A 14,560-nucleotide genomic window follows, 5' to 3' on the forward strand; every position below is an offset into this window, starting at 1 on the left:
TGTGGAATCTTCCTAGTCCAAGGTGGCATGCATGACTCTCGCTCTCCCATTTCATTCTCACAACAACTCTAAGAGCTTGGTTAGGTTGAGACACAAGGACTGGCCCAAGGTGACCCAGTGAGCTTTCATGGCTAAGTCAGGATTTGAACTCAGGTCTCCCAGATCCTAACCTGGCTCTCAAGGTGGCTGGCAGTAGTTCTCTGGGGTTTTATATTGGGGGTTTTCCTGGCCCTATCTATGGATTGCATTCTTTTGCATGCTAAGAATGTTGCTCTGCCATTAAGCTGCAGCTTTTCCAATGGCGATTTGGTAACCCTGATCGTACACTAAGTACCATCTTCCCCCAAAGCAGACCAACAACCACTCAGTCTGAAGAGCTGCTGCCTGGCCCATTTTACAAACATACAAACACAGTGATAACTGCCTGATGTTCCTGCAATGAGCAGTTTTGCCACAGCTCTTCCCCGTGTATGGCCTTTCATTGCACTTCAAAAGGTACATAAATCTGAAAACTTACTGGTTTGTTGACAGTATATGAACTCCATAGTGGCATCCAGATGTTTTGGCTGTATCCACTCACATATTTATTCTGGTGAAGGAGGCAATAGGTATTCTCTTTCTGTAAGACCTTGGGTCTACCATAAGGCAAATTAGAAGCTTCGGACGTCTTCTCTAGAATATAAACCATAATTACTGAGTTAGACATTTATGTGATGACCTGGGGGGGAGGGGGGATGGCTTTGGTGGGGTGTGTGCAGCAACTGAATACAGTCTTTTTGAGAAGTTATGATGAAATACATGTGTTTATTCAAAGTCTTTGCTTTCCAATAAATTTGAAAAGGGGAGCATGGGTATAAAGATTATTTGAAAATTTGGGCAAGATGCTGCCTGGTATATTCTCTCCCAAACTTAGCTTGCTTCTGGTTTTAATTTTTATTATTTTTTGCATTTATATCCCACCTTTTTTCTCTAATGAACTCAAGGTGGTGCATATGGTTTTCCCTGTCCTCGTTTAATCAGAGACAGTGACTGGCCCAAGGTCACCCAGCGAGCTTCATGGCCAAGTGTGAATTTGAACCCTGGCCTCCCAGGTTCTAGTCCAGCACTCTAACCACTGTATCCACCACTTCATCTTTCACATTCAGCTAAACAACTTGCCCTCTACTTCTGCCTTTTCCCTGTCTGCTGCTTTCCTTGCATACTCCCCTACCCTATAGCCCAGAGAGTGGCAAACTCATGGCCCTCCAGATACTGTTGGGCCATCATCCCTGACCAATGGCCATGGTGGCTGGGGCTGATGGGAGTCCAATAACACCTTTGAGAAGGGTTGGAGTCCCCAAATATTTCCCTACCCGCTGTCACTATTCAGCTGCTTGAGGGGAGTTAGGAGACTGTTAATCCGAGGCCCCGACACCTGCCCTCCGCTGCCGCAACAGATGGATGGAAAAGGAGTAGAGGCAATACTCACTTGCTTCATCAGTGAGCCTCAATCTTTCATTTATCGCATTTACATCGGTTATCTAAAAACAAGCAGACAGGCAAAAGTGCAAGGAACTGCTGCCATTGCTTCCTTCACTTGCCAACCCCACCAAGTAGCCAGCCCATACCAAACCCACCATGCCCTTCAAAACCTCCCACCTTTATACCTTGTGAACCTGCTTTCCCCCTTCCCTTGCAGGAGGTCCCAAACACCCACTGCTACCGAAGGAAGCCTGAGAGAGAGAGAAACCTGCATTTCCCCTCTTCCTTCCTTCCTTCCTTCCTTCCTTCCTTCCTTCCTTCCTTCCTTCCTTCCTTCCTTCCTTCCTTCCTTCCTTCTTTCCTTCCCAACATCAGCAACCGGAGGAGCTTTCACTCCTGTATCAGCATCCTTAAATTCTTATTCTTTGTATAGAAACCCCATTGATGCACATGTAAAACATGATTCACAAATAAATAGTTCACATTTTAAAAGTTCAAATAAAAAGCACACCCCACAAGAATATGACAAGGGCTTGCTGGATAAGGTCATTAACCCAGCATCCACAGTGGCCAACCAGATGTCAATGGGCAGCCCATATAAAGGGCCTGAGTGCAACAGCACTCACCCCTGTTTTGAACAGCAGAGGTAGCCCATAGCCAATGTGGTTAGTAGCTTTATCCTACATGATTTTTTCCGGTCCTCTTTTAAAGCCATCCAAGTTGGTGGCTATCACTACTTCTTGCTTTAGGGTGAGGGGTGGGAAATGAACGTCTAACCGTTTTAGGAGTTACTGATCCTGTTCAGACTTACCAAGCTGCAGACACATCCAGAAACATCTGGTGGTGCGGGGGAATTCATGGGGCATGAAGAAGGAGCTGACTCTTCTTTCGCAGGTGATGGAGTGTAAAAAGGAACCTTCAGTAGGTGATTCAAGGTTCCATGTGTACCATTGTTTGCTGCTGGCGTAATCTTAAGCAGATCTGTCACGGAAAGTGAAAATGATTTCTTTGGGGCAGGCTCTGTGCAAGGCTTAACTTGAACAAGAGCTAATTTCCACTAGGTAATGTAAACTTGGCTGTTAATAAAAATGCACGAGGATTTCCTGCTAAAGAACCCAACATTGCCGTCTTTGCCAGCTGCTTTGATTCTTGAGAATAATGCACCGGGTTATTGACTGGAATGTTTTAGGGTCAAATTGATACGGTGCTGTGTGGCATGGTAGTGTCTTCTCTGGTTAGACTCTGTACCTTACCCACTGTAAAATTCAATGAAAATTTGTCATGGTGCTTTTGGGAAAGGGCTGGAACTGCATGTTAGAGCATCTGCTTTGCATAACGAAGGTTCTAGGTTTAAAATCTGGTATATCCAGGTAGGGTTGCGAATGTCCCCGGCCTGAAACCCCGGAAAGCCACTGTTAATGTAAACAATACTTAGCAAGATGGACCAATGGTCTGGCTCCTTATGAGGTAGCTTTGTAGTGTTCCTATGAATCACTCATGAAGAAAGCTGTCATGCCAATACTACTTTTCCTTCTACTGGTGTGGTCATTTCCCACATGATCTTGCTGTCCCATGTTGGTTCCCTCAGCCAAACATGAGGGCCAGCCGTGGTTACAGGGCAATTACATGCATTGTTAATGGGTGAATTGGGCCTGTGCCAAAAGTTGGGCTGCATAAGTAGTACTCTCCAGCTTTGGCCGTATCATTTCAGTACATTCCTTTGATTATGCCCTCACAGCTTCAGCTGTGGAAATGCTTGCCTCCCTACTGTTGACTGTCCTCCCATCTTATGGATTAAGCAGAACTATTTTCTCTGTGCATAAAGCTGAAGAAGAAAAATGTGGCTGCCATCACTGGCAGGAGGATGTCCTCTAAATACAGAGAGTCACACCATGTACGCATGGGATGAAGGGCCATGGAATCTACTGTTCAGTCGCATTCTTTGTAGGTGTCCCAATCTGGAAGTCAGAGCAGTGGATATGCCTGCTTTTCATAATACAAAATACAGAACAGCTATTCTGTTCCTCAGTACACCTACCACGTAGGAAGAAGGATTATAACCTCAAGGTACCTTTCTGAACTCCACGATATATGTTTGCATTATGTCCTGAAGTAGTACAATATGTTTTGTGTAGCAATTAAATGTTCTCTGCATTCTGAGTTCAGTTTACTTTTCTCCAATCTTAAAACTATTGGTGGCAAAACAGACAGAATCTAGTTAATACTCACCACACATTAAATTGTAAACCTCAATGTTTTCAAAAGGCTTCACCTCAGTTTTTTCTTTAAATCCTGGTCCATGTGCCACAAAGATGGCCTGGGTAGTCATAATAAAAATGGTGTTACTAAACAGCTTTCAGCAAGTTTAAAACAATAAAATAAAGCTAGTTTAGCAAAAGTTTGACTCAAGCCATACATGGGAGAAACTACTGATTTCAGATATAAGGTTTATTCCAGAAGAAAAAAAGTAATTTTTAACAGTCTAGCTTAGACTATTTTGGGTGCATAAGCAACCCAGGGTTTTATGATTTGACATAAACCTTCAAGTAGTTCCTTTACCCTGAAAGAGGACTCACAACACACTTCACATTTTGGTGGTGCATCTACTCAACACACCTTCTGGCCCATGGATTGTAAGTCATGTATTAGTGTAAAACAACACCCATGCAGGACATGAGAAATGTTGGAGTTGATTCTGTGGCAAATGCTTACAGAAAATAACAGATAAATACGTTTTTCTATGTTTATTTTTTAAAAACCCTTACCTGCATACTTTTGAACTCATTGTCAAAGCCATGGTTACCACCACCACAACGTGTATAGCTTTTAGACCTAAAAAAAAGACAGATGTTGAACTAACATGTAAGCTTCAACAAGAAATATTAAGTATTTCAAATAAGAGCTGACTCTGGAGAGGGGCTATTTTTGCAATCAATGTCAAAAGGCACTCCCTTCAGCAATTTTTGTAAATAATTCTGCTTCGAAAGGGTGATTGCATGAAAATACTCCACCTACTCAGGAAGTTCTGTCCTCTGAATGGGATTAATTTGATCTCAGTGATATATTCCCACAGCCAAATAGCACTGTGGCATCATCACATTCACTAACAGCATGTTTTCTGATTGGATGGTATTATTCTAGGAAAGACCTAACCAAGATAAAATGATACTAAAGCAGCAGCTGATGGGAAAACATATGGAACTCTCACCAGAGATGCTCGTCTGGTGCTATGTCCTCGTATTATTTTCTTGCTTTCTTGCTGTTTTTATTTGTGTTTGAAACTTGCCATCTGCCTTAGAAACTATCAACATTGAAATGTGGAGACAAATTCAAATAAAGCAGTGGCACTCTTCAATTCTTAGGCCATTAGTAAGTGTGTCAGGGAAGTGTTATATTTTGGAGTGGCTCTACCCTTTGTGCAGCTATGATGTCTGCATACCAGAGTTGCAACTGGGTTCTGAGTAGCAAAGAGGAAGAGTGAGAACCAAAGATGCTCATCTTTATATCTCAAGGACACATGTCAGGGAGCCATGGACCGACTCCAGCTCCCAAGCACATGTGGATGGGTGTGAAAGGGGATGTAGCCACCATTCACTTATGTGTTTATGGCGGGAAACATTACTGCAACAACGGGGTAACTACAGCAAAATGACTACAACATCAAACACAGAGTTGCTCATAATCGTCTTGGAAATAGTTGTATAAAAATTATTTAGCTTTATAAAGTTGTAGTTCATTTACTTATTTCAGAACTATTTCTTTTCTTTCCTTGTTTACACTTTCTCCTCCTTTCCTTTGAGCCATAAAAGAAATTCTACAATATTTTGACTAACAATGACTGCATTTGCCTGGAAATTTTTTGCTTACTCACTGCTGTGACTTTTGGAAGGCAAGACGGAATAAACAAGACTGCCAAACTACAGGAGTCATTTACTGGAAATATTTTATGTTGACTCAATTATCTTGTGTAACGATTTGGAGTAACTTCAGCACATAACTCCAACACACACACACACAATATTTGAAAGCATTTTTGATACTTTGGAAATTCCTCATATGCAAGGTTGAACAATGAAGACATGCCAAAACAAATTATTCCCCGCTCCTTGAACTGTGTGGCTATTGTAAATTCAAACTGCATGAGATGTCAAGAGATCAGTACAATTGTGTAGAAAGCGGTGGTGGGGACGGACGTCTGCACCTGATTTTAAAATCTAAAAGGCCCGCAAGTGTTAGGATCTAATGCAGAAAGATGGAGGAATCACAGTGTTCCTCAAGGATTATGAAATGAAGACATGGGTGTTGCCATGCAGAAGGAATGGGGAGCCTGTGCCCTTCCAGGCCTGTGCCCTTCTAGACTACAGCAACTCTCATTCCTGAGCCATTGGCCATGTTGGCTGCTGCTAGGGCCACAAGTTCCCCTTCTCTGCCTTTCAGGATTATTCGTATTCCGAAGGTAGTAGCCAGTCAGATACTTCTGACTATGCACAAGCAGAGCAATGAACTCAATAGCCTTCTTCTGTTACTGATCCCCAGCAACTGTTATTGATGAGCCTGCTGTCTTTACACAGAAATGTCTGCATTCTGCCTTGATCAGAAGTTTCATCAGCAGTTTGACTAAAAGCTTCCATGAGTCTAACATTCGCAAATATACAGTGGTACTGTACCTTGGTTCTCAAATGCCTTGGTACTCAAACAACTTGGAACCCAAACACTGCAAACCCGGAAGCAAGTGTTCTGGTTTGTGAACTTTTTTCGGAAGCTGAACCATTTTGAGTGTTATGCTGAGGTCTGTCCATTTTTGCTATTTACCATATTTTGTGTTTTTGTTTTTGTGGCTCTTTTTGTCTGTTTTTGTGACTGTGTGGAACCCAGTTCAGCTACTGACTGACTGACTGATTATGTGACTGCAGTACATTGTTTACTGCTTTCATTTTGTGGATCGATGGTCTCATTAGAGAGTAAAATTCATGTTAAATTGCTCTTTTAGGGATTGTTTTTGAAAGTCTGGAATGCATTAATCCATTTTGCATTACTTTCTATGGGAAAGTGCACCTTGGTTTTGGAACGCTTTGGTTTTGGAATGGACTTCCGGAACAGATTAAGTTTGAGAACCAAGGTACCACTGTACTTGCAAAATCCAGATGGGACAGGCCCTCTGGGATTTGACATGGTTTGGTTTATCCTAACTGCATTCTGACAAAACTAAGCTGAAATGTCCAGATGTCAGGTCACATGGCCCTATGATTGCATTTATCATTTCATTTCTTTGGAAATATTAATGAAGGAAATCTACATTCTCAGGAGTTGCGAAACTTCAATGACATGATGAGACAACTACGTCAGTTCAGTGGAAGTCAGTGGAATTCTCAAGAGGTTCATTAATATGGAATTTTATGAGTTTCTGTTTTGATCTGTTTATGTGATTTTACATTTACTTAGAAAGTTAACATTCACAAGGTGACTTACAGAGATATTCTCAACAATCAAACTGAAAAAATAAACTAAAAGAATAGAATTGCAGAGCAGAAAAAACAGTCAAACAAGAAGCAGTTCACACTGGCTGGCTGAATGAAATGGTATTCACCTGACAGCAGAACAAAGCCTAGCTGAATGAAAAGGAAAAGATCTCAGTACCTGAGCTCACTTTTGCAGGAAGGGAGCCTGAGGATCTGAGGCACACAGGGGTGACAAGATATGAAGTTCTAGGCCTAAGAGACAAAAATTGATCTGTTTCCCTGTGGCTGCAAAAGGGAGAGAAAGGACACTGGTCTCTGTCACAGTGAGAAGAAGGGCTGCTGGGGAACTTGCACACTCTCCCTGCAAAGTAGGTACCAGGAAGAAACTCTTTTTTCTTTGGTGTGTTTCTACCCTTTTAAAATATTTTTTTATAAACCGCTCAGAACATTTTATATTAAAAAGGGTATAATCTGAATGAATAGATAAAGCACCTGCCCTTTAACGATACCCCAAAATGTGGCGCAGAGTCCACCTGGCCTAGGGGGCGGGGCCCAGACTCACCCAGCCCTACCAAAGAGGCTCCTGGTGAGACCGGAGGGGCATCGCTATGCCTGACAACAAACCCTAATTATTGGATTCTTTTGCCCCATCTTTTTGTGCCTGACAAACAGCTGTGTCATGCTTATGGTAATATTTTATTCTCTTGTGAATTATGCTGTTTTAAATGTGCATTTTATATTTGACTTCACTTAGCAATGTGTAGTTTTTAAAAATGTTTTAATTGTTAGTGTTAAATGTGTATTCTGTAGTTGACCTCCTTTGTAATGTTTTATTTTGAAATCTTTCAGATAACATTTTAGTTTTCTGTTAATTATGTTGCTTTGACTGTATACTTTATATTTGACTTTCTTCAGAAATGTTTGATTCTGGATGTATTAATATGCTGTGAACCGCTTTGAGATTTTTCTTAAAAATATAAAGTGGTATAGAAATGATGATGATGATGATGATGATAAGGTCACCATCAGTACCATACCTCACACCCAACCACTGCCGCTGCATCATAAGGTGAACTTTGTCAATACGGATATTGTTAACGTAGTGCAATCGCTTTGGCAAATTTGGAGTCAAGTAGGCTTTGAGGTGCTGTGTGGGCTTTCGGCACTAAAATTGGAAAAGCGAACTTGTGAGATCTTCACATTGCAGAACACAAAGACACAAATAGATACTTCTAACCACAGAGAAGAAAGGGTATGCTGTAATTCCTTGATGAAAACACCAGACAGGAGTCACTAAAGTTCTTACCGATGGCAGTGTGCTGATTTTCCTAACAGAAATTCATGGCTGTGTTCCACAGAGCAAAGTTAGGATGCTACCTTAATTGATATATACCAGTATTTGCACATTTAAAATTATTTATCCTAACCCCTATAAAAAACTGTGATCTATATATTGATACAGGTTACATGTAGCACATCTGCCAAAGAAAACAACATGAGTCTACTGCAGAAATTACACTTTGGAAAAAATGCTTCAACTACATTGTGAACTGCCCTGAAATCTATGGATGAAGCCCCCTTCATCCATAGATCTCAGGGCAGTTGACAATGTACAATATACAAATGTACTGTTAATAATAATAATAATAATAATAATAATAATAATATACTTGCTGTTTTCTTACTAAAGCTACAAGGAAAATGAGAGATTAAATGCTTACTCACCGTAAGATTTTTAACAATGCCTGCTGAATCAACTGTTTGGAAGAAAATCAAAACATTAGACTCTGGATTCAAAATTACATATAATTATCCAACCCCTTTAATCCGTTTTGACGTTTTGTAAGAATTTAAGAACCCAATCTAGGTTCAAGCTTGGCTGTGGGACTGGGTCATGCTTTTTTGCCCTGATGGGTGACTTTTACAGGGAGTGGGATGAGCAAGCGTGACTTTGCTTCTGCTCCTTGATTTCTCTGCAGCTTCTGGTACCATTGACCATGGTATCCTCCTGGACTGATGCTATGGAATGGGAACTGGGGGAACTGTGCTACAGTTGGTTCCAGTCCTATCTATTGGGCTGCATCCAGAAAGCAGCATTGGAAGAGTGGATTTCAGCTAGCTGGTAGTTATGCTATAGGGCTTGTAGTTATGCTATAGGGCTGATGCTATGGAATGGGAACTGGGGGAACTGTGCTACAGTTGGTTCCAGTCCTATCTATTGGGCTGCATCCAGAAAGCAGCATTGGAAGAGTGGATTTCAGCTAGCTGGTAGTTATGCTATAGGGCTGGTGGGAATTGTAGCACAAAACATCTGAAGGGTTGTCAAAGGATGACTCAGAGGGATGTTGAGTTCTCCCTCACTCCTTTTGGTCTTTTCAGCAATGGATGGACAGCCATCTGCTGAGGGTGCTTTAGATTTCCTGTTCTGAGCAGGGGTTTGTGGTAGATGGTCTGCCACAACCCTCCCAGCTCTCTAATTCTATGGATCTATCATCCTATGTCCAAAGCTTACATGAAAAGAAGTCGTTTGGAATATTCCTTGATCGAATACGAGGTGCCGGTCCTTCGTACATATAAAAATTAACGTCCTCAAAATAATCTGTCATGAATTCCATCTTCTCACAAGATGTCTGATCCATGCCTAAGGAAAGAAAAGAGATAGTTAAACTATTCAACAAATATTGGGAGTGGCCGCCAAGACCATACAACTATCAGGGATACGTGCAGGAGCCAGGCCCTGTGACCAGTAGGGCTTCGCAGGACTGGGGCCTTCCTAAGTTTGTTCTGGAGAGGCAAGGCGCAGGTGAGGCCACTTGGTAACTCACTGCAACTGGTGGCAAGAGCCAGGAAGGGATATAAGGTCAGCATTTCCCTTCGGCTCTTTGCCACAGCAACATGTTTTCTGCCTTGCTGTGTTTGGGTTCTTGCTTCCTGATTCTTGGACCTTGGCTTCCTGACTCCCTGCTTCTTGATCCTCGGACCCTTGACTTCAGGACTCCTTGCTTCTCGACCCTTGGACCCTTGACTTCATGACTCCTTGCTTCTCGACCCTTGGACCCTTGACTTCGTGACTCCTTGCTTCTCGACCCTTGGACCCTTGACTTCGTGACTCCTTGCTTCTCCACCCTTGGACCCTTGACTTCGGGACTCCTTGCTTCTCGACCCTTGGACCCTTGACTTCGGGACTCCTTGCTTCCTGACCTTCTGGACTCTCGTTACTGCTCCCACCCCACCATCTTGCCCCCGGTCCCGACGTCCTCAGCCAGGACTTCAATCGCCCGTACCGTGACAACACCAGTCCTGAAAGACCTACATTGGCTTCCAGTACGTTTCCGAGCACAATTCAAAGTGTTGGTGCTGACCTTTAAAGCCCTAAACAGCCTTGGTCCAGTATACCTGAATGAGCATTTCCACCCCCATCATTCAGCCCGGACACTGAGGTCCAGCTCCAAGGGCCTTCTGGCGGTTCCCTCACTGCGAGAAGTGAGGTTACAGGGAACCAGGCAGAGGGCCATCTCAGTGGTGGCGCCTGCCCCGTGGCACGCCTTCCCATCTGATGTCAAGGAAATAAACAACTATCTGACTTTTACAAGACATCGGAAGGGAGCCCTGTTAGAGAAGATTTTAAACTTTGATGTTTTATTCTGTTTTAATATTCTGTTGGGAGCTGCTCAAAGTGGCTGGGAAAACCACTTTTATTATTAGTTTGCAAGATCAATAAAGCTCTATACTGAGACACAAAAGGGGCTGGCCCAAGATATTTTGTTGACTGAGCAAAGGGCAGGATAGCGTCCTGCTCAGCATTCCCTGAGCAGCCAACCAGACGAGAATCTTACTTCAACACTAGTGATGGGACAGCATCCCTCAGCACCCCTGTGAGCTGTAGGCTAAGGTTAGGGGGTTCAGGCAGACCACAAGGCACATACAGCTCTGTCCTCTGAACACATCTTGCCATCCTTCCCTCCTCAGGCATCTGTTGCCTGAGGTGGTTGCCTCACCCTGCCTAATAATAGCACCTAATGACGGAAGAACAAAGCAGTCATACCATGATCAGCCACAAGTATGATATTGACACAATTGTCCAATTTTCTTTGTCTTAGACCTTCCATTAACATTCCCAGGGTCTCATCTGCCTTTTGTAAGGCTTTAACCGTCTAAAACAAAAGGAGAAAATATTTCAATAGCGTTTCCCCTTCAAAGTGTGTTCAAGATCAAGTATACCATAACAGAATATGGGACAAAACAGAACAAGCATACTTTTGAAATATTTTTTTCTATTGCCTCCTGGTGTTTTTAAAGGTATTTTTGAACTGGAGTCCCATTTAGTACATCAATTCATTCATATCCAGAGATTCTTGTGTATTGGGTTAATCAGAACAAGATGTATATTATTATCAATATTACACAATCCTTTTAGGATGCACAGTGAACTATAATATACTGTAACAATCTCCAGGTTCTGCTCTCCGGGTACAGTCACGCAGAGCCCCAATTCTGATTAGGACAATGGAGTAGAGCGAGAGTAGCCTATTTTTTTCATCCCCATACTTGTTTTCTGTTGGAAAACCCCAACCCACTCCAGTATAACTAGATTATGATGCTTACATCCACGTTGTCTGCTTACACCCTTACTGTCTGGTCCTCTGGTGTATTAGGAGGTTGGATGATGGGCTGTGTAAAATACGTTAGTTCATAGAATCATAGAAGGGACCCAGATGGTCATCTAGTCCAACCCTCTGTGATGCAGGAATCTCATCAGTTCCTAGCTGATGCTCAACTTAACTACATTGCAAGCTGTGTCACATGACTGTGGTTTGTGTATCCTACATGTTTATTTATGGCTTATAGGATTGGGAAAAGAAAAACTTACTTCACCATGAATTGGTCCATATGCATGTCCTGCTGAGTCGGGTTCCTCAATGTACAATGTATAGAAATCAGGCCTAGAGTTCAAAAGAAAAGTGCATTGTGATTGCATGGAAAGGAATCTTGGCCAGCCTTCGCTCAAAGGAAGGTGCAGAAATGTCCACAAGGTTAAACTTTTTTTTAGAACAGAAAGCCACCAGCTGGATGTGTGCCTTACAAAAGTAGTACAGAACATTAAAATGAAGTATATTAACCAAAACAGAATAAGAACCAAAAAAATACATCCAGACAGATCTAACAAATCCCACCCTGCCCAAAAAGAGGCAACATATACCGAAAACCCTCCAGATAAAACCTAGGTAAAAGAAAGCTTGCAGAAAACACACACACACACCCTGGCAAAAGATCCTTGGTATATAATAAATAGGCTTGATAAATATTTCACAAGAACAAGAGCACTGCCAAAAGCTTCCTAAATTGTTACCTTTCAGATTTTGGGAGCTCAAACCACTTCAGCAGCTCTGTAACTCTTTGTTCAAATGTAACTGACCTGCAAAGAATAATTGTTATTGTTTAGCCATCAGGGAAATTTATTCTGCAACAGAACAATGATGCAGACCAGGAACAGGGAACTTGTGGTGTCTAGATTTCATGCCCCCCCCCCAACGTTTCTCACATGAAAATAGGGACATTCTATTCTACATAAGGAAGCTTCTCCTGTATGTGTATACGGCATATACAAATACACCTGTCACCTTGAGCCAATTACAGCCTCTCAGCCTCCTTACCTCAAAGGAATGTTGTAAAGAAAAAATATGTGAGGGAAAGGATCATGTACAACACCTTCAACAGATAAATAGAATGAAATGGAATTTTAGCTGTAAGATGTCTTGAGTCCCTGTCAGGGGGAAAGGTAGGATATAACAACAACAATTTCTTTTTCTTTTTTTAAAACTCCAACTTACTTGTTGTACACCTTAAAGATATTAGGGTATGTTCCATTGATTTTTGCATCAGATCCAGGCCAATAGTAGGTGCCAGCTTTCAACCCTTGAAACATTGCTGTATGCCAAATCTGCAAGAAATATAGACAGATCTTCATTTTAATATCACAAACTCATTTAAAACTCTCCATGCCCCAAGGTCTTGAGGGAACCCCAATTAACACGCTAAAATCATGCTAATAACTATGAGATACAAGATCTTTTTTGAAGAAGCACCTTTGCTAAGGAACTGCTTGTCATTAAGGGGTTGCAATGTTAGTTCAATCATTTCAACAAAACTATTTTATCCTATGTGGACTTCGAGTGAGCGAGCTACTAGGTCTACACATTCCCCTCCAATGGCAGATGAATCAAGGCAAGCATTCCCTTGAGCTACCTCAGAGCCTGAGGCAACCCAGGACCTGAATGGTCTGAGGTGAAGCAAGCTGGTTGCAAGGCTTCAGAAGCACCATAGAGCTGTGCTACCATAGAGCCTTGGAAAAGCATTTTATTTTTCTTGCCCAATTTGATACATTTTTGTATCTCCCGCAAATGTCCCCAAATGTCCCTCTTCACCAGGCGGTGAAGAGGAGGAGGAGACAGTGGCAGAGAAGGCACATTTAGTGATTTATCTCAAAGCCTGGGCAAGCTCATATATGGAGATACAGTTCTTCAGATAGCCTGGACCCAAGCCAAATATAACCAGCACTTGGAATTGTGCCAGGAAATGGACAAGTAGTCATAGGAAGTGTCTGTTCTGCCTGTAACCAGCTCTAGTCAGAAATCCCATCTCAGCCTTTTGGACTGAAACTTCCAAACACTTTCCAAAGGCATACACAGTATGTTACTGTAATCCAAATGGGATGTAACTAAGGCATGTAGCCAGATCAGACATCTTTAGGAACGGGTGCAGATGGCACACTAGTTTTTAAATGTGCTAATGTACTGCTGACCACTACTAAAACCTGAGCATCTAGGCTCAGGCTTGAATCCAGGAGGGCATCTAAGTTGTGAACTTGAGTGTAACGCAATCCAGCACAAATTGGATCCCTAATCCTCGGTCAGCCTTTGACTGATCAGGATTAACCTGTATCTTGCCTAGATACATCCTCATCCAGTCGATTACTGACACCAGACACTGGTTTAGCACTGAAACAGCTTCCTCAGATTGAGATAGAATTGGGTGTCATCTGCATATGGGTGGCACCGAACCCCCAATCCCTGGGCAACCTCTCCCAGCAGCTTCATGTCAATGTTAAATAGCATGGGGACAGGATAGGACCCCAAGGGATACCAGAGGCCAATGACCAGGGCAGAGGCAGATTTAGGAGAGTGTGACTGGTTACAGAGCTTTAGGGGTACCACAGTGGGCACCACAACTATGTTGTAGAATGGAAGACGAGAGGAGGGGGTGCTGAATTATAGCATCACACTGGCCAGGGCATTGAACAGGAGTTCCCCAGCATCCCCTGCTGGGCTTGTCCCTCCAAGAAGACTGGAGCCACTGTATGAGAGAAAGCACTTTCATCTATCTCTCCACCTGTCCACCTCATTCATATGGAAAGTGTGAAGCAAATCGAGAAACAGCAAATGGCACTTACAGGCTGACCACCCCACCATGCAGGATTATTCTTGGTATCTGAAGAAAGCGAAAAGTTCTGGTTTAACTTTACATCGTACATGTTGTTGTCAATGATGCCATGGGATTCTGGGTACAAACCCTGGAGAAAGAAAACACAAACTGAGTGCACTCTGTGTCTTGCTATGTACATTGGGTTGCATCACCAGATG

General features: G+C 42.5%; 1 protein-coding gene across 1 annotated transcript in view; it reads right to left on the bottom strand.

Annotated features, from left to right (window-relative positions):
* ENPP3 (ectonucleotide pyrophosphatase/phosphodiesterase 3) overlaps positions 1-14,560 on the bottom strand; it is a 52,749-nt gene that overhangs the window by 12,052 nt on the left and 26,137 nt on the right. Inside the window, exons 6-18 of the mRNA XM_081907111.1 lie at positions 14,371-14,490; positions 12,752-12,861; positions 12,271-12,336; positions 11,791-11,863; positions 10,966-11,074; positions 9,433-9,561; positions 8,646-8,677; positions 7,958-8,085; positions 4,227-4,293; positions 3,691-3,778; positions 2,273-2,442; positions 1,469-1,520; positions 518-672 (exon numbers count right to left, since the gene is read on the bottom strand). Coding sequence (XP_081763237.1) covers positions 518-672; positions 1,469-1,520; positions 2,273-2,442; positions 3,691-3,778; positions 4,227-4,293; positions 7,958-8,085; positions 8,646-8,677; positions 9,433-9,561; positions 10,966-11,074; positions 11,791-11,863; positions 12,271-12,336; positions 12,752-12,861; positions 14,371-14,490 — 1,299 coding nt within the window. The remainder of the gene's footprint in view (positions 1-517; positions 673-1,468; positions 1,521-2,272; positions 2,443-3,690; positions 3,779-4,226; positions 4,294-7,957; positions 8,086-8,645; positions 8,678-9,432; positions 9,562-10,965; positions 11,075-11,790; positions 11,864-12,270; positions 12,337-12,751; positions 12,862-14,370; positions 14,491-14,560) is intronic.

This window comes from Podarcis melisellensis (genome assembly GCF_964234715.1).
Source record: "Podarcis melisellensis genome assembly, chromosome: 3".
Lineage (NCBI taxonomy): Eukaryota > Metazoa > Chordata > Lepidosauria > Squamata > Lacertidae > Podarcis > Podarcis melisellensis.